The sequence below is a fragment of the Pecten maximus genome, chromosome 13 (genome assembly GCF_902652985.1).
Source record: "Pecten maximus chromosome 13, xPecMax1.1, whole genome shotgun sequence".
NCBI lineage: Eukaryota > Metazoa > Mollusca > Bivalvia > Pectinida > Pectinidae > Pecten > Pecten maximus.
In genome coordinates, this window is record NC_047027.1 from 26,537,563 (window position 1) to 26,558,384 (window position 20,822).

Consider the following 20,822-nt stretch of genomic DNA (forward strand, 5'->3'; position numbering starts at 1 on the left):
TACAAGCATTAGCTAGATCTATTAAATACATTATGTATGTTATAGTGTCATGAATCACCATACGGCTGTATCTCTCAAGACTCTTCAGTTATTGATAGGCTACATATATACAGAATGAAGTTCTGACGGCTGTGGAAATGTAAACAAGAACAAATATTTCTATACATTGTGACTATATCAGTTATCCGATCATAATTCTCATTGGTGTAGTGACAAGAAGAACAATGTTCGTGACGTCGTCACTCAATGACATCATTTTGTTTGGCGTCACTAAAACAAGTGTTTTTTGACGTCATGAAAATCCGTGCTGGCGGATGAATGCCGATCAATGTAACTTGCAACAATTTACGTAGTTATATTGTTCGGTTACCTCACGGTGGAAGTTAACGGTTAAAATGTTGAAATTGATGATTTTGTGTTTATTTCCACGAACTATATTTTTCTTCCGAGAACGGTCGCCTTTAGTCGTGACGTCACAAGATCATGTTCCATTGACCGCGCGCGCAAAACATTGACTTTGGAGTGCAAAGACACCGTTACAAGTAGAATATAATGTAAGAGAAAGTTCAATTAAAACGAAACTTAAAAAAATACACAAAGATGTGATTTGTGACAATATCAAAGGTTTAATAAAAAATAATTCAATCTTATATGAAATAGTTTAATTCGCAGTAAAAATATTACTAATCGCCAGTACGACAAAAATGTTGGTCCAGCTGAAAAAAAATCGATACGGTATCAGGCAAATGAACTATAAACACAATATCTAACGACTTTCAGATGGCTACCCATCATGCATAATTGAGGTCGAAGCTATATATATATGTAATGACTATCGGTGACAATTTGAAGGTCTGAATTAGTAATGATCAGTTTTAATGGGTTAGGTTTCCGACAGGTGACTTGATGTTATAATTAGCAGTATAATATAATATAATGTAATATTATAAAATAATTTATTAAAGTGTCACGCATATATATGTATACATGTATATGATGCATCCTGCCTATGATAACAATGGTAATCAATTCTATTGTCATAACCATACCGGATACTATTACAGTCCCTACTGTTCAAATGTAGTATGTATTTTTGTCATTCCAAACCGTTCACAGTCGTAATACGTCATGTCCCAACCGGACAAAGTCAAATTTAGGTCATGTTATGAAATCGCATATTTCTCCCTTTTTATATCTTAATACTTAGCATCTTCGCTAGCCAAGGTTTCTGATTACGCTACACACCACGTGGAGAACGTACCCCACATGGTGTGTAACGTAATCAGAAACCTTGGCAAGCGAAGATGAATACTTCGTAGCTCAGCTACAATTGTGCCTACGTGCTCACTCATAACCAATCAAAATAACATTTTTAACCTGTTTACGGCATTACAGCCGGTTTACAGCCAACGTCGCTTCGATTTCCGTTCATAATTTTTCGTCAGCTTTCATCCTGATTTTGTAAAATATCACATTTATTGTCAAATATCGGCATTCTGTACAACTCTTATAGCTTAAAAATCAACTCTCCTTTAAGGGTTAAATTATGATGAAAAGAAAATGATCAACTATATTCGAAAGCTCACCTTTGAGTCCCTGAATCCGGCGCCGTCTTAAAACTGTCCCAACATTTTTTGCCGTACCGGCTAGGGTATGACGGGCATATAGTAACATTTTAAATATCAAGATGATTAAAATTCCTTTACAATGTTTGTTGAACGTTGAAATACTTGTCAAAACAATATTTATTCTGTTATTCGTTCTGTAACTCAGGTAAAAAGTGGCCCAATACATCGCTTATATGCAAGCTTTTCCTATGTACAAGTTGTTTGGTTGCGGTGTTAATTTTCGCACTATCAGAGTCTTAAATACAACACGTGAAACTCGTTAACACGCGCAACACCACAAGCCTATCATATGGTGATTAAAAGTAAAATCACTTAAACAATAAATCCGACACAGTTGTACCTATCGAATCTTCATCGTGGTCGTTTTTAATGGAGAAAAGTATATCTGATCGTCAGGGAAGTTGGCCCAGGTCATGGCTTGTCGCAGATCTACTCTGTGTGACTGGTACCGGCCGTTCAGGTTAACCCGGGTACAGTCAAAGAACCACCAACCGGAGTGACGATACTCGGCACAGTTTGAAGTATCCGATTGGTCGTTATCTCGGTCGTAAGTGGTGAAGGATTGGTCGTTGTTTCCGGTTATCGCATTAACTAAACAGAGACAAAACAACAAAATATTAAAAGACACCAATGTACTACTTCTGTTTACTTGGAGCGAAATGTCAAGATCTTGCAAAGGTTGTTTTTTATATATAAATTAAACACCTTTGCTCTCTACAATAAAATGAGTTTTGGTTTCAGGAAACCGCACACGTAGACCATATGTTTGTAGTTCGAAAACGACTTTAAAAAAAATGTTCCCAAAGAATGTCTGGCGTAGACATTCGTTTTGGTGGTTCCGAAAATACTACTTGTATCAGACTACTTGTAATCGAGTACTCACATGATACGTTGCCAGTGAAACCATTCACGTTTAGTGTGTAATTCTGATCTTCGTGCGAGACCCGGAAAATAGAGTACTGGGCGTATCCTCTTGTCCCGTCCCAGCCCTCTAGCTCCACACGTAAAGTCCGTGAAATGTTTGTCAGAAGGTGAAGGTTTTCGTTACCTGTGACAAAGAAAACAGGGGAAATAAACATATGAAAATTCGATCGATATATTAATATTAATATATTAATCCTCCAAGTGATTGAAGCAAAGCTATGACGTGTGTTATCTGAGCCGATGTGGAAAGCGTTGACGTAACGCTGATCAACATGGAACCAAAATGGCGATATTTCTGAATGTCAAACATGTGTTAAATGATATATTCTGCAATTAGGACTATAATGAATTTGACGTCTTAACACAAAATTCCATGCAGTTAGATATAAATACACACTGAATTTTAGGTATTGATGAGTGCAATTGAAAATTAACTCATGACCAAGATAGGTCATACTTAACTCAAACTTACCGATCCAGAAATCTCCGAGCAGATCTCCGAAACCGTACTTGTAGTCATTCCAGCCACGATAGAAATCGACATCACCTTTTGTTCTTCTCTGTATCACCTGAGTTGGAGTTTAAAATATAATATTTAAGAACATAATTGCATCCCTTGCTTAGAACACAGGGTACCGAGGTGTTAAAGGTTCAGTCGGATTTAAATCTGAGAAATACTCTTGAGAACCTTACACATTGATCACAATTCAATCGAATCAATCGCATCCGGGCAACCAACGTCATTATCGTTCAAACGCGAAACAAATACATTTTATACTTATTATAACTTATAACTATTATAACTTATCATATACCGGGTTTTTAGATTACCAAATGGTTTTGTATTTAACTTAAGTGAAAAAGGATTCTTCTGGAGTCAAACTTACCATCCACGGCCCCTCGGCAGTGTCCATTTCACAGAACATGTCGACACCGATCCCTTTTCTTGTCCCTATACGGTAGATGCCTGACGGATGTTTCTGCGGTACCTCTGAACAGCTGCTGAAAACTTAATCCAGAGGTGTCGAAATATACTAGTAATCATTTCTAAATTCTTAATTATAAACGGCATTATATAACTAATGAAGAAATACGATATCTAATTAAGGAAGATATCTTACATATTATGGTTACCTACTTTTTTCATTTTTTTTTTATTATTCATCCTTTTGCATATTGTGAGTACATAAAATACAAAGAAAAAGCATGAATTATAGATACAGTTTAACTGCAACACAAGATCTTTATTTTTGTTTTTCTTTGTTTTTTTTGTTTTTTTTGTTTTGTTTTTTGTGAAGAGCATCAAGGGTGTCAATGGTACGTTCTTCGACCAACATTGATCCACGAATAAATAGCAACTTAGCTTGCAAAGTCAGATACTTTATCAAGAATTAACGTGAGGCAACAAAAAGATACTGTAGATTTTGGCTACTTGCTGATAGCCTCGCATGTATCGCAGCCAGTTTAAATGAATGAAAAGGTATTGAAAAAGTATTCATTTCGCATTCAAATCATCTTAATGGCTTAGCGTATAACATGTTTCTAAACATTTTCGTCGGGTGGGAAAGTGTGATTTATGTAAGGATTTTGTTAGAGCCCCAGAGCAGGCATGTAAGGACCTTACTTCTACAGAGGCTGATCAACTGTGATCCAAGGTGACGAACGGAGATTTTGATATCAACAATATTACTATTCAAAAGAAGAACGAAGTGCACTACTGAAGTTAGGCAGAGACAAATCAATTATGATACTACCAGCTGACAACGGTAACGCCACATTCCTCATGAAAACCGATGACTATGAGGAAAATGTCATGACATCGCTACAGGACAACAAGACATACGAAAAGCTGCAGACCAACCCAACATAAAAGTTTAAAAGGCGTCTAGTTGTTATCCTGACAAAATTAAAACAACACATGAAGATTACTGAATGCCAATTATGTTACTTGTACTCCACAGCAGAGAACATCCCTAGAATGTACTGTGCACCCAAGATCCACAAACAGGGAAACCCATTGAGACCTTTCGTTGGTTTCACTGGCGCCATTGCTTACAAGGTCGTTATTCGCCTTGATGAACACAGAAAATATGCGGAATTCCAGTCAGGGAAGACATTTACTGGATAAGAAAGAAGCAGTCGGAGTTCAAGAACGGTAAATCGGCTGCTACAGACCATGCCACACAAAACCATGTGATCGACTTGGAAAACTTCAAAGTATCAGGAGAGAGCAATCTCCTGAAGGGAAAGATGAAAGCAGCCATCTGGAAGCGCAGCAATGGGGCAGTACTAAATCGAGATGAGGGGGCACATAGCCTCTCGCATATATATGAACAGATTTTAAGTAAAGAGAAGCAGAATTGAGTCTTTCAGTCCAATTTCAATGCTTCAACGTAGTATGCAACACAAAGGCATAGCCGAAATTAACATCGATCTGCGAATTTCGAGGACAACTCGTACACGTTTTACACTTTTGTGTACACATGCTGCCCTGCTCATTTGTGTGATGAGGGTGATAGGGTACATACCGTACTAGTCATCGTAATGTCGCGTATAAATATGCATTGGTTGTGTAACAAAACTCATTACACAGACCTGTATTAGAGGGTCACAATGACAGCTATTTTACTCTACATTAAAGTCTGTACATTATTTGTGACGAAACCTCATGGGATCTTTTGATAAAATCATTTAAGGTTTTTTTATATATAAATTAAACACCTTTGCTCTCTACAATAAAATGAGTTTTGGTTTCAGGAAACCGCACACGTAGACCATATGTTTGTAGTTCGAAAACGACTTTAAAAAAAATGTTCCCAAAGAATGTCTGGCGTAGACATTCGTTTTGGTGGTTCCGAAAATACTACTTGTATCAGACTACTTGTAATCGAGTACTCACATGACACGTTGCCAGTGAAACCATTCACGTTTAGTGTGTAATTCTGATCTTCGTGCGAGACCCGGAAAATAGAGTACTGGGCGTATCCTCTTGTCCCGTCCCAGCCCTCTAGCTCCACACGTAAAGTCCGTGAAATGTTTGTCAGAAGGTGAAGGTTTTCGTTACCTGTGACAAAGAAAACAGGGAAAATAAACATATGAAAATTCGATCGATATATTAATATTAGTATATTAATCCTCCAAGTGATTGAAACAAAGCTATGACGTGTGTTATCTGAGCCGATGTGGAAAGCGTTGACGTAACGCTGATCAACATGGAACCAAAATGGCGATATTTCTGAATGTCAAACATGTGTTAAATGATATATTCTGCAATTAGGACTATAATGAATTTGACGTCTTAACACAAAATTCCATGCAGTTAGATATAAATACACACTGAATTTTAGGTATTGATGAGTGCAATTGAAAATTAACTCACGACCAAGATAGGTCATACTTAACTCAAACTTACCGATCCAGAAATCTCCGAGCAGATCTCCGAAACCGTACTTGTAGTCATTCCAGCCACGATAGAAATCGACATCACCTTTTGTTCTTCTCTGTATCACCTGAATTGGAGTTTAAAATATAATATTTAAGAACATAATTGCATCCCTTGCTTAGAACACAGGGTACCGAGGTGTTAAAGGTTCAGTCGGATTTAAATCTGAGAAATACTCTTGAGAACCTTACACATTGATCACAATTCAATCGAATCAATCGCATCCGGGCAACCAACGTCATTATCGTTCAAACGCGAAACAAATACATTTTATACTTATTATAACTTATAACTATTATAACTTATCATATACCGGGTTTTTAGATTACCAAATGGTTTTGTATTTAACTTAAGTGAAAAAGGATTCTTCTGGAGTCATACTTACCATCCAGGGTCCCTCGGCAGTGTCCATTTCACAGAACACGTCAACACCGATTCCTTTTCTTGTCCCTATTCGGTATATGCCTGACGGATGTTTTTGCGGCACCTCTGAACAGCTGCTGAAAACTTAATCCAGAGGTGTCGAAATATACTAGTAATCATTTCTAAATTCTTAATTATAAACGGCATTATATAACTAATGAAGAAATACGATATCTAATTAAGGAAGATATCTTACATATTATGGTTACCTACTTTTTTCATTTTTTTTTTATTATTCATCCTTTTGCATATTGTGAGTACATAAAATACAAAGAAAAAGCATGAATTATAGATACAGTTTAACTGCAACACAAGATCTTTATTTTTGTTTTTCTTTGTTTTTTTTGTTTTTTTTGTTTTGTTTTTTGTGAAGAGCATCAAGGGTGTCAATGGTACGTTCTTCGACCAACATTGATCCACGAATAAATAGCAACTTGGCTTGCAAAGTCAGATACTTTATCAAGAATTATCGCGAGGCAACAAAAAGATACTGTAGATTTTGGCTACTTGCTGATAGCCTCGCATGTATCGCAGCCAGTTTAAATGAATGAAAAGGTATTGAAAAAGTATTCATTTCGCATTCAAATCATCTTAATGGCTTAGCGTATAACATGTTTCTAAACATTTTCGTCGGGTGGGAAAGTGTGATTTATGTAAGGATTTTGTTAGAGCCCCAGAGCAGGCATGTAAGGACCTTACTTCTACAGAGGCTGATCAACTGTGATCCAAGGTGACGAACGGAGATTTTGATATCAACAATATTACTATTCAAAAGAAGAACGAAGTGCACTACTGAAGTTAGGCAGAGACAAATACATTATGATACTACCAGCTGACACCGGTAACGCCACATTCCTCATGAAAACCGATGACTATGAGGAAAATGTCATGACATCGCTACAGGACAACAAGACATACGAAAAGCTGCAGACCAACCCAACATAAAAGTTTAAAAGGCGTCTAGTTGTTATCCTGACAAAATTAAAACAACACATGAAGATTACTGAATGCCAATTATGTTACTTGTACTCCACAGCAGAGAACATCCCTAGAATGTACTGTGCACCCAAGATCCACAAACATGGAAACCCATTGAGACCTTTCGTTGGTTTCACTGGCGCCATTGCTTACAAGGTCGTTATTCGCCTTGATGAACACAGAAAATATGCGGAATTCCAGTCAGGGAAGACATTTACTGGATAAGAAAGAAAGCAGTCGGAGTTCAAGAACGGTAAATCGGCTGCTACAGACCATGCCACACAAAACCATGTGATCGACTTGGAAAACTTCAAAGTATCAGGAGAGAGCAATCTCCTGAAGGGAAAGATGAAAGCAGCCATCTGGAAGCGCCGTAGTGGGGCAGTACTAAATCGAGATGAGGGGGCACATAGCCTCTCGCATATATATGAACAGATTTTAAGTAAAGAGAAGCAGAATTGAGTCTTTCAGTCCAATTTCAATACTTCAACATAGTATGCAACACAAAGGCATAGCCGAAATTAACATCGATCTCCGAATTTCGAGGACAACTCGTACACGTTTTACACTTTTGTGTACACATGCTGCCCTGCTCATTTGTGTGATGAGGGTGATAGGGTACATACCGTACTAGTCATCGTAATGTCGCGTATAAATATGCATTGGTTGTGTAACAAAACTCATTACACAGACCTGTATTAGAGGGTCACAATGACAGCTATTTTACTCTACATTAAAGTCTGTACATTATTTGTGACGAAACCTCATGGGATCTTTTGATAAAATCAGTAGAGCGTGATTGGAAATATGACAATGTATCACCGTGTCACCATTACATTTTCAGTATCCCCCTCTTTTGTTTGTATATTTGTTTGTTTGAAGTTTACGGGCATTTATATCAATGTAAATAAATAATTCAAAACGCTGTTTCACCGTGACGATATCATATTGTTGATAATTTGAATTGAACAATACAGCGTGTTTTTTTTTTTTTTTTTTTTTAAATCGTTACTGTTTTCACGTGTTGGCTGCAGAACAATACGTTGGATCTGCCTATTTTGTCGACAATACCCGTTCAGGTTGAGGGAATTACTGATTATTATGGTAGCTTCTCCAGGATTCACCCCAAACCAGACGATACGAATTCTATTCTAACTCTCTCAATAGATTATAATATTTGTGATTTTTATTAACGTCAGCGACCTTTCAGGTCCTCTGCCGTTTTAGAGGTAAATGAAAAAAGATTTGGGGGACTGATGCTGATCCGGCCAATCATAGCTATCCAAATTGTATACATTGTACCTTCTCTGTTGCATATAGTTCCCGTTTTACCAGTGTAATGACGCACGCTGGTCGCAATATCTACTACCGTTTCTCAATTTACAATTAGCATGATTATTACTGTTGAAATGTCAGGAATTAAGTAGCGAAAAAGAATTGAATAATTACTGCTTATGTTCGCGTAGTTACACAATTAACGAGAGTACAGTGCGGGAATTTGATTGGTCGTCCAATCATTGCGCTTCTACATCATCAGAGGCTGAAGATGCATGTGTCACTTGGTAACGCTTCGTCAAAGCTTTTGGTTTGTTTGGTTTGTTTTTGTTTAACGTCCTATTAACAGCCAGGGTCATTTAAGGACGTGCCAGATTTTGAAGGTGGAGGAAAGCCGGAGTACCCGGAGAAAAACCACCGGCCTACAGTCAGTACCTGGCAACTGCCCCACGTAGGTTTCGAACTCGCAACCCAGAGGTGGAGGGCTAGTGATAAAGTGTCGGGACACCTTAACCACTCGGCCACCGCGGCCCCCTTCGTCAAAGCTCGCCCGATGGGAGCATAAAAGCATGAAGGCTGTTATAATTATTTAAAAACTCCGGCGTAAGCGGTCAACCGTGTGTACCTGATACACGAAAACGCCCCACACTCTCTCATACAATGTATAGGTACCCGTGTGAAATCGGGAACAAAATACGAAAATAACTCGAGTTAATAACAGCATGTTAGGCATTTTCAATTATGGCATATTTGTAACAATTTCAGACTCATTGAATGTTAATTTGCCCATAGCAGACAACATCCAATATCCATCTATATTTGACCTCCTGATTCACACACTGTTAATACGAAACTGTCATTACTAGGCCAGACAAGATGGCGGTCGTGCAGGCGTGTTTATCACGTTGCCTGTAAACGGCTTTCGAAAGGCTCATTCAAGACAATGAATGTTTGTTGTTAGGCACAAGTTCACAAGTACAGCGAATGACTATGTTTTTGGCTGTACAAGGTAGGAAGTATTGTTATCTAGCTATAGACATATGATCGTTGATTTAATTAGAAGTCGACTTGGTCATATTATACACACGCTGTTGACATATTAGTCAAACATTATCAATAGCCTAGTATAAACATAAATATCATCGTTCCATTGTCATTTTATTATCTCACTAGTTCCGAGTAACTGTGAGTTAATTGTAGTACTACCGGATTATGTGTCAGTGTCTATATTTTGGGTAGCCAAGTATTTTGTCTTTGAAATTTATAAAAACGTAACACGTCCAAAAAGTAAAAGCTTACGTCGGTTCCTATTTTAGTTTGCATCTATTACAGGTGATTGGGTGATTTCATAGCTTTAATACTTTGGGGAAATCGCCATTGTGTGAACTAGATCAGAGTATTTAACAAATCTCTTATTGGCATCAATTGGGATACCTGGACACATAGAAACATCTCGGACTAGTACTTGCAGCTTGTCTAATGTTGCTTATGTTTCAGAATCGATTTTCTATATGACTTATGAACATATCTTCAAAACTTTGATCAACCATACGTCGCATCTTTTGATAAGATTCCTATAAAAACTTGGTGTCAATACACACCAGCACCTATGATGCTCTTGAAATTGAAATTGCTATATCTATGGAAAGTGTGCTTAATTTCATTTCCCAACCCTGACGTTTTCAGGGCCTTTGGCCCTTTGATTAAAAAAAAACGAAACAAGTATGTTTTTGTTTCTCTATTTCTTGTTTTTGTTTTCTTTTGATTTTAGGTTTTTTCTTGTTCTGATATATACTATAAAAATTTGGCACCAGACAAAATCCAAAAATAGAAACAAATGCTGCAACTTTTGAACAGAAATTGAATTACAAGACAAGATAGCCCAGGTGTATATTGGCACCCAGCATTGAATGCTCTTAATTGGTTCTATGTCAGAATGATCTACTTTTTCATTCGTTCTACTTTTCCTCTCAATGACAAAGACAAGTGGACCTCCATGTGAGGTCTAAGAAACATCCCTCTTTTCAGGAAAAAGCGATAACAAACTTCAATTCTCAAAATCCAAAATGGCCGACTGTCGGTAATTTTACTTTTCTGATCAAAAATCGAAATTGAATTGACATAACTAGAGAAAAATTTGAGAAATATCCCTCAGGTACTTTTCAAGAAATAATGATGACAAGGATTGCTTTCAGACGGACGCATGTGAATTTGAATGGTCCGTCATCTGATCAAATACTTTAAAAATAGATCCGGCTTTAGTCATACTTGTAAGTGTTGATTAGAATCAGCTTCAGTCATACCTGTAGTTGATGGTATAAATGACCACAGATCAGTTCTTGTTACTCTTGATGCCCAACGCCATCGGCAAAATTCTTATTAAAGGAAAGTTGGCTATATTCGAAAGTTGATCACAATAGTCTGCGTCCAAAAGATATCTCTACAAAATGGCTCTCTGTAATTGACATTCCTGATGTCATTGTGTACAGAAAAAAAATTAGTATTTTTGAAAAGCATATACCCGATAGATCATAAATGGATTGCCCAACGGCAAGCCCTGAATGATGTACGCACTACGGAGGGCAAACAGAAATAGACTAAGAAAGATGTACAAGGCTCCTTTAGAAATTAAATTCAAGAAAGCTCGAAATAAAATGAGCAATATTCTTAAATATGTCAAGGAGAAATTTAATTCTAGAATTGATATTTTCGTAGATAGAAACTTTAATAACCCCAAGGTCTATTGGAAGCTTATGCGGCTGTTGCTGAAAGCCAAATGTTAACAGATATTCCCATATTTTAGGACTCTGTCACAGGTCACATGACAACTGATGACGCTATATTTAATCTGAAATCCTAAATAGTTATTTTCGAAATGTGTTGTCCTTAATTATATACTATCGTCTAAAATAGAAGTGAAAACAGGAGTTCATCAAGGATCTCTCCTAAAGCCGTTACTGTTTCTTTTGTACATGAACAATATTTCTGACACTCTCCTTTCCATAACGAGGCTGTTTGCAGAGGACACTGCATTATTACATTCCTCTTAAAACTTACGAGATCAAGGGAATGATAATATCAAGTATTGATTAAAACATTGATGATCAAGAGTTTTACTTTCACAATACTATTATATCTATTGTCGATTATTACAAACATATAGGGCTTGATGCAAAGTGGGAAGCACAAAAAAAAAAAAAAAACCCCAGGAAGTATGGACTTAGTAAGAAGAACTTGAAAAACTTTATTTGACTTTTATACGTCCTTTATTGGAATACAGTGCATATATGCGGAATCTGGGATAATTGTGGTACCATTGTGAATAGCTTCAATTGTGGAATCGTGGAATGTCAACTAATGTCAGCTGGGAGATGAAAGATCATTCTTTCAGTTAAAAAACAATGTTTTATAAAATTTTTTTCTTAAATTATCCTAAATATTGTTTATGAATTTTTAATTTTCTTGCTCTATTTACACCTCTTACCATCACATCTCTAACCTTCTTAAACTCGCATTGCCGAAATTGATATCATTATATTTTAATTATAATTCAATCTTGTACAAATACTTCTGGACGGTGTTAAGTTGTTGGGAAATAGTTTCATATAAGTTGGAAAACTTATGCCCGATCCCCATTGTATATTTGTGATACAATAAACTGTGCTTCAATCAAAATTAAAAAAAAAATCAATTGTGGTGCTGTTAATTTCATCAAAATTAGAAAGTCTTCACTGGACTACCTATTTTTACCAAGACAAATATTCTTTAACATGAATTGGAATGGCAGTTCCTTGAGAAAAGGGGGGCAATAACAATGTTTTACAAAAAAAGAAATGCATAGAGGATATCTAACAGTGTATTCAGTAATAGCAAATATATTTCACGAGTGGGGCTAATATTTTGATATTTTTCACGAGTGCGCAGCACGAGTGAAAAATATCAAAATATAGGCACACGAGTGAAATATATTTGGTATTACTGAAGACACTGTTAGATATTCTGTTTATTACATTTTTTTATCAACGAAAAACCTACCCCGTATGCTAACTAGGCCTACAGCGAAAGTTTGCATACAAAAAAATGTAGTTCCCCCTGTCCAGGTGCTGACATATATGTCGGGCTTTCTGATTGGTCAATTATTGTGGTATTTTCTAATCATTAATTTGATTGGTCAAATCAGCAAAAGTGATATTTTTCACTAGTGAAAAATATGATATTCTTCAGTAGTGAAAAATATCACTTTTATTGAATGAATAATTTTTGATATTTCACTGGTAAAAATGTAATAAACTCGAATATCTTTGTTCATTATTACCTTCTTATGCTTCTGATTTTTCTTAATTACAATTTACGAAATATAGATCATTTTCAAATCCAGTAAACAGGTTGCATCTTACAAATTCTTCCATTAAATCCAAATGTTCGTAGTCTCAGCTATAGTTAATCACCGTCAGTTAGGAATAAGCAAACAGTTACTCGGTTTAAAATAAAGCTACTTCCAAAACAAACAAAAAAAACAAAAAAAAAACAAAAACAAAACAAATCCCGTTCTTACTACCTTTTACGAATACGACCCTTACACGCTCGATTGAAAAACGGGCGAATTTCCTAAGCTATGACGTCACTTATCACACCTAGTGCCCAACTCCTCGTGCCAATGTGGAAGCGCTAATGAGGATTTTGAACACTCTCTTTATCGTTTTTGTCCCCTCTACTATAATCAAAGACAGAATTGGATGAATAAGTTGCACTGGTACAGTGGTATTTCTATTGAACACTTAAACTTCAGTGACCTTAGTCATTATGCTTACTTAAGAATTTGTCATTCTGTGCAGAACTAATTAAAGACTCAGCGGTTTCATTGAGTTAATTGTGAACTACCATCAATCTTTTAGAAGACTTCCGTCGATCCTACAATTTCCTACAATCTTTTTTTAGTTTAAAGTGAGCTGCCCAACGCTATGACTAACGAATAATGGATTGGAATACTGTGAATGTAGAATAAAATGAGAAGTGTTGTGTAGGGCTGGTTTCTTTAGAAACAATGATCAAAAGCCTGGATTGGCAGTGCGACCAGTATAAGCGTTGGACAGTATGTTATATATATATTCATACATAGTTATATTCGTTCGGAAATGTAAGAGTGCATATTACTTGTATGAGTATGGGTCGCGAACGATCATTCACTCCGTGAGAGAAACAATATTTCAAAACTTTTTTGTAAAATAATCCTAAATATTCTTCATGAATTATAAATGAAGGATTTCCCCATTCTTTCCTTTCATTCACATTTCTCACCAAAACATCTCTACCCTTTCCTCTGTCCCCATTTCACATCCGCTTACAGCCACCCGCCAACCCCTCTCACCATAACATCTCTACCCTTTCCTCTGTCCCCATTTCACATCCGCTTACAGCCACCCGCCAACCCCTCTCACCATAACATCTCTACCCTTTCCTCTGTCCCCATTTCACATCCGCTTACAGCCACCCGCCAACCCCTCTCACCATAACATCTCTACCCTTTCCTCTTACAGCCACCCGCCAACCCCTCTCACCATAACATCTCTATCCTTTTCTCTGTCCCCATTTCACTTCCTCTCCCAGCCTATCGCCAACCCCTCTCACCATAACATCTCTATCCTTTCCTCTGTCCCCATTTCACCTCCTCTCCCAGCCTATCGCCAACCCCTCTCACCATAACATCTCTACCCTTTCCTCTGTCCCCATTTCACCTCTCTTACAGCCACCCGCCAACCCCTCTCACCATAACATCTCTACCCTTTCCTCTTACAGCCACCCGCCAACCCCTCTCACCATAACATCTCTATCCTTTTCTCTGTCCCCATTTCACTTCCTCTCCCAGCCTATCGCCAACCCCTCTCACCATAACATCTCTATCCTTTCCTCTGTCCCCATTTCACCTCCTCTCCCAGCCTATCGCCAACCCCTCTCACCATAACATCTCTATCCTTTCCTCTGTCCCCATTTCACCTCCTCTCCCAGCCTATCGCCAACCTCTCTCACCATAACATCTCTACCCTTTTCTCTGTCCCCATTTCACCTCCTCTCCCAGCCTATCGCCAACCCCTCTCACCATAACATCTCTACCCTTTTCTCTGTCCCCATTTCACTTCCTCTCCCAGCCTATCGCCAACCCCTCTCACCATAACATCTCTACCCTTTTCTCTGTCCCCATTTCACTTCCTCTCCCAGCCTATCGCCAACCTCTCTCACCATAACATCTCTCACCTATCAGCCCCGAACTCCTCTTCACTCTCTCATGCTTTTCGTTCATATTTTCATTGCAAATCGATTGATATTCTTCAAGCCGCACTACTCTGGTGCAATGGACCAAAAGTAACATGATCAATTGTTAGTATGCATCATGGCTAACCATGTACCTTGCTGTTAATATTAAATTTGTTAAGCTGTCTGTTAATTTCGGCAAAACATGCGTAAAACGCAAGTCTCGCAAGTCAAGTAAAATATCACTTGATTTGTTATTTATATGAACCTTAACTATATGTTAAAAAGCTGGTGCACGTGAACACAACAGCAAATATCAACCTTGTAACACAACTGTAAATATTAACAATGTAACACAACAGCAAACATCAACCTTTTAACACAACAGTAAATATTAACCATGTAATACAACAGTAAATATTAACCATGTCACACAACAGCAAATATCAATCATGTAACACAACAGCAAATATTAACCATGTAACACAACAGTAAATATTAACCATGTAATACAACAGTAAATATTAACTATGTAACACAACAGTAAATATTAACCATGTAACACAGCAGTAAATATTAACCATGTAATACAACAGTAAATATTAACCTTGTAATACAACAGTAAATATCAACTATGTAATACAACAGTAAATATTAACCATGTAATACAACAGTAAATATTAACCATGTAAAACAACAGTAATTATTAACCATGAAACACAACAGTAAATATTAACCATGTAACACAACAGTAAATATTAACCATTTAATACAACAGTAAATATTAACCATGTAACACAACAGTAAATATCAACTATGTAACACAACAGTAAATATTAACCATGTAACACAACAGTAAATATTAACCTTGTAACACAACAGTAAATATTAACCATGTAACACAACAGTAATTATGAACCTTGTAACACAACAGTAAATATTAACCTTGTAATACAACAGTAAATATTAACCATGTAATACAACAGTAAATATTAACCATGTAACACAACAGTAAATATTAACTATGTAATACAACAGTAAATATCAACCATGTAACACAACAGTAAATATTAACCATGTAATACAACAAGACATATTAACTATGTAATACAACAGTAAATATTAACCTTGTAACACAGTAAATATTAGCCATGTAACACAACAGTAAATATTAACTATGTAATACAACAGTAACTATCAACCATGTAACACAACAGTAACTATCAACCATGTAATACAACAGTAAATATCAACCATGTAACACAACAGTAAATATCAACTATGTAACACAATAGTAATTATCAACAATGTAACACAACAGTAAATATTAACCATGTAACACAACAGTAAATATTAACCTTGTAACACAACAGTAAATATTAACCATGTAATACAACAGTAAATATTAACCATGTAATACAACAGTAAATATTAACCATGTAACACAACAGTAAATATTAACCATGTAACACAACAGTAAATATCAACCATGTAATACAACAGTAAATATCGACCATGTTTGAAACTTACATCTCTGTCCATTTTTCACAAATTATTTTGTCAATAGTCTAATTTCGAGTATTTCAACGCTCGCCTAAAGCAATGCCAGGGGAAATGATTTTATTTCGCGAATGATGAGCTATAGGTTTATAAACTCTGTATTTACGGATATAGATAACTTCGCCGCCATCCGAAGGTTTTATTTTCATACAAATAATCGCGAATGATTTTCCTCGCGTATTAATGCAAACATAAATCCGATACGAAATATAAGTGACTTTAAGTATTACATGTACATTACTAAACATTGTTTGGCATAATCTTTTCTGCAATCTTCTTTTATCAGAAAATATCAATGTATCTTTACTAAAAAACGTTTTTGTGATTTTTCCTCTGTTTTAATAAAAACTGAAAGTCTGAGGTCAAAGTAAAGATGCATTCAATAAAAAGTAAGTTTAAAAGGGAGAGAGAAAAGGTGAAATTCAATTAATCACTGAGCAACACGTAACACGTGACCCAATCAAAAGTGTCATGCATCCGCGAAACGGCCCAGATCACATAGCGATATACTGATATATCACACAACGGGACCGTCTTCGATTTCAAGTGAGATGCTTTTTCTTATATTGATCGGTTAACATTTATTTCACGTTTTTCATATCATATATTTCATACTTTTCGCACTCCTTGCCATTAAATTTCATGTTAATTTACTTAATCACTTTTTGGTGTTGGAATAGAAACATATTGACTCCAATTGGTAAGATAAACATAACAAAATCAATTTTTGTTTCACAATTTGATCGTTATTCATTTCACCTATTAATTTATTATTATGGAACAGTTAACTGGACGAAGTACAAAGAGAAGTGGATTTTCGAGAGTACATTAACGGTTGGTCAAGCATGATAAACATAATAACTCATAAACTCGCTTAACTTAAGTTAGATTAGAATATGATATTCTGACAAATGTCTCCTAGGCTTTGAAAAACAAGACTGACTCAGTGATTTTTTTTGTAACTCATTGATGATAATTACATTTATGATACATGAAGATTGCTATGTGACTCATAAAGTGATGAGATGGTGATGACGATAATGGCGATGATGTATCGTACAAAGAGGCTTACCCTTAGCGAAGTACATTGTTGACATGGATGGGCCAACATCCGTCTTCCCTCCAATCGAGCGGGAGTAAGTTTCACACCTTTTGTCAGCCGCCGTGTACGAGAAAGAGAGACAATCCTCACTTTTACAATTCTTCGCACAAACTGCATGGTTCGAGGCTGTGTTTGAACTTAGTGTATACACACTGTGGTCTGTATCAGCTACACGCTGTAATCTGGAGAACAGGTGATGTTCAGCGTCAACGATTATAAAAATCAAAATTAGACAAGGAAGTTTCATGTCTGTTGTCCAATTTTTTCCTAGAGCTAAAACAATCTTAAACTATTACCATTTTCTACTTCACATGTATTACCATAATGACATTACAGTAATCACAGTAATAGTAAGCGCTTCTTAGTTACTGGTTTATCACTTACGCGACTCCAGCTATTGCTGGGTTTCGCCTCACCAAGTGATCATTGGTTGTATCTGCTGTATACAGTAAATAACGACAGCGAATGGCAGAGTTCGTAATAAATTGTGCCGAAAGGTGACGTATTACGCACTCTTCTGTCAACCAGCATCTACCTGGATCGGTTACATTTGTGGAGTGACGATACACTGGGCACAATTCATACCAATCATCGCTAGCATTCAGTCAGTCGGAAGGGACTTTATGCGGCGTCCGATGTAGGGACCGTCCAACTCACAGGGGAATTCGGCAGTTTGGTTGCCACTTTTTCCGGTATTTATTTGATGGAGTTAATATATACTCCCTCCATTAACTTAACACGTTGTTTTCGCCCGTTTCAGTGAAACAACTAATAAGAGTTGTAAGCATATGTTCTTCAAACTTGGCAACATGGTTAAATGCCTTAAGATATAGACCAAGTTCGATTGCCATTTTTGCTTGACGTTATTTGACACAGTTATGACCCTTGATTAACGCAGTTTCTTTGCAGTTACTCCCACAAATACTATCCGATTATCATCAAACTTAGTTAAAGATTTTTCGTCCATTGAATCAACATAGCTTTTCGTTCGGTCAGGCTATTATAAAACGGTTTTACCTAACCTCAAAATTGTTTACTACAATGTGTCAGGAAAGCGGGGGATATTAATTCAACGAATTTGCTCGTTCTTGCCACGTGTCCTACATGTTACATTAGCCACAGTGGAAAGTCACGAGACGTCTCAATTAAAGATTTGATATGAGTACACAGAGGAACCTCTATGGCCGAGCAGATAACTTTATATATACATGCCTGAGTATGATATGAGAATCAAGTCCAGTACATCATTTTGACAGGTCCAATGCACCGTCCATTCCGTAACCCACTTAGATACGACCTAGTTCCCGTAAATCAAGTATAGAGTCCATGATGATTGGGGGATTAATTATATGTATAATAATATCATTTATATATTATTATACATGTAATCAGTTATGAAAATTGATAAAAAGACTGATTTCTTGGTCATTGACGAATGATCATTTTCGGGTTTTAAGCACCCACTACCTACTATTCTTTTTTTTGGGGGGGGGGGGGGGGGGGGGGGGGGGGGGGGGGGATTTCTTAATCCGATGGAAATATCTATTCAAATTCGCATGTTGCACGATAAACGCAAGTTCTGTAGATCTATTACTTAAACAATCAGAGTTTTATTTACTTATTGAAATAAATCATAAATAGGTCATTGGAAATACCTGGAGGATTAACAAATTCATTCTAAACGTGCAAGTGGGAACCTGAGCAGAGATGAGAGAGAATCACTTAGGCAAACTATGTAGATGTGACCAGGGTCAGGTTTTGTTTGGTTTCTTGAAATATATTGAATCGGGGGGAATATCGGAGCATCTGTGAAATAAGAACAAAATAAAATGAGATTTAATGTCATAACATTAAAAGTGTAAGTGTTGTGTGACGATTTCTAATATCTGGCTATATTGTCATTCCTTGTTGCGTTTGCCCGTTAGTAGACCGAATTGTAGTTATGAGACTGTGCACTACAACTTACAGTGATTCGGTCAGTGTAGGAATACAGCTAAAGGTGTTCTAGGTAAATCAAGTAAATCTCTGCCACTTTCCCTTGACGTCAACAGGAAGAGAGCTTTCTGAACCTTAGATTTTTAAGAAATGAAAACATTATGGAAATTTGAGTTATCGACCTGGTTTTCGGCTGTGTATACACGCTAGATTTCTAGTGATGCGCTTATCACTGATGTCAAAGGCCTGCCTTACTCCAAAATCCGAAACCAAGCTCCTTTGAAGTTCGTCTGCTAGAATAGATTAGCTTGGACTTGGAATCTGTTTTAAACGAAACATCCTTAAAATCGTCGTCACATACTGTTCGGATGACTTTCGTTGAGAATTTTAGACATTTTTCTGAATGAAAAGAAAGTAAATCCAGTCGAAAGAAACAAAGGAGTTTCCGATGAAACAATCGAGTCATTCCGGTGCAACCAATTCAATGTCGCATAATTTTAAAACACATTGTATCAATATGTATCAATACGTAAAACGCGTTTCAATTTCAGTCAGAAATTATATAATTGTTAACAATCTTACAGTATTTACGCACATATATATAATAAAGCTAAATGTGTAAAAACCATTTAATGTGCGTGTCGTTTAGGATTACACGGGGAACAATATAATTTCTTCTGGAAAAAATGGCTGTGTTTGGGTTTACTGGCGTTATTATGACAAATTGGAAATTCATTTGTAATTCAGTCACAAAAAATAAATACGAATGTTATATAAGCATTGAACAATTACCAGAGGCTTGTGTTGTAGAAGATGAACTATTTGTGTGTATTTTCTGTCATAGGGGCCGCGGTGGCCGAGTGGTTAAGGTGTCTCAACACTTTGTCACTCTTCCTCCACCTCTGGGTTGCGAGTTAGAAACCCACGTGGAGCAGGTGTTTCACCGCATACTGCAGCTTTCCCTCACCTTCAAAACCTGGCACATCCTTAAATGACCCTAGCTGTAAATAGGATGTTAAACAAAATAAACCAAATTTTCTTTCGTAGTGAGAGCTTTGAAATTAATTGTGGGTACAAACGTTTGTGGTTAAATCATGTTAATGTAATACAACAACAAGACATACAATGTTTTATGTATTTTCGCAGTTTAAAAATCATGAAAACAACGACAATTATTCACATCGATTTTTTCATGTAATACTGCATTCATGTACAGTCGGTATGAATACTTTTTACGTCACAGATTAACATCTGTGTCGACATGAATATTTATCTGTCACTCAAATTGTATTGATATCGACTGCAT

At 36.6% G+C, this 20,822-nt stretch overlaps 1 protein-coding gene across 2 annotated transcripts; it reads right to left on the reverse strand.

Moving 5' to 3' along the window:
- Positions 1-606: 606 nt before the first annotated feature.
- Positions 607-18,027, reverse strand: LOC117341431 (angiopoietin-related protein 7-like). Of its 2 annotated transcripts, XR_004535629.1 has the most exons (6): positions 17,552-18,027; positions 3,440-3,561; positions 3,025-3,121; positions 2,512-2,676; positions 1,587-2,219; positions 611-716 (listed from the first exon to the last, which is right to left on the reverse strand). XR_004535629.1 is itself a non-coding variant. In XM_033903281.1 (5 exons), exons 1-5 carry the CDS (start codon positions 17,826-17,828, stop codon positions 1,969-1,971), a joined length of 912 nt encoding a protein of 303 aa, XP_033759172.1. In that variant the 5' UTR covers positions 17,829-18,027; the 3' UTR covers positions 607-1,968. The 2 variants fall into 2 exon arrangements, 1 of the variants encoding a protein (XP_033759172.1); XM_033903281.1 differs by having other exon boundaries at positions 607-2,219.
- Between the last annotated feature and the right edge of the window lie 2,795 nt (positions 18,028-20,822).

What these genes read in the sequence shown, in the direction of transcription:
- LOC117341431 (XM_033903281.1), bottom strand. Translation starts at nt 17,828, where the DNA reads ATGAAACTTCCTTGTCTAATTTTGATTTTTATAATCGTTGACGCTGAA. An exon ending in AACAATGTACTTCGCTAAGG is followed by an intron (nt 3,562 to 17,551) that starts GTAAGCCTCTTT and finishes CTCTGGATTAAG; the next exon opens with TTTTCAGCAGCTGTTCAGAG. An exon ending in GCTCGGAGATTTCTGGATCG is followed by an intron (nt 2,677 to 3,024) that starts GTAAGTTTGAGT and finishes TCTTTGTCACAG; the next exon opens with GTAACGAAAACCTTCACCTT.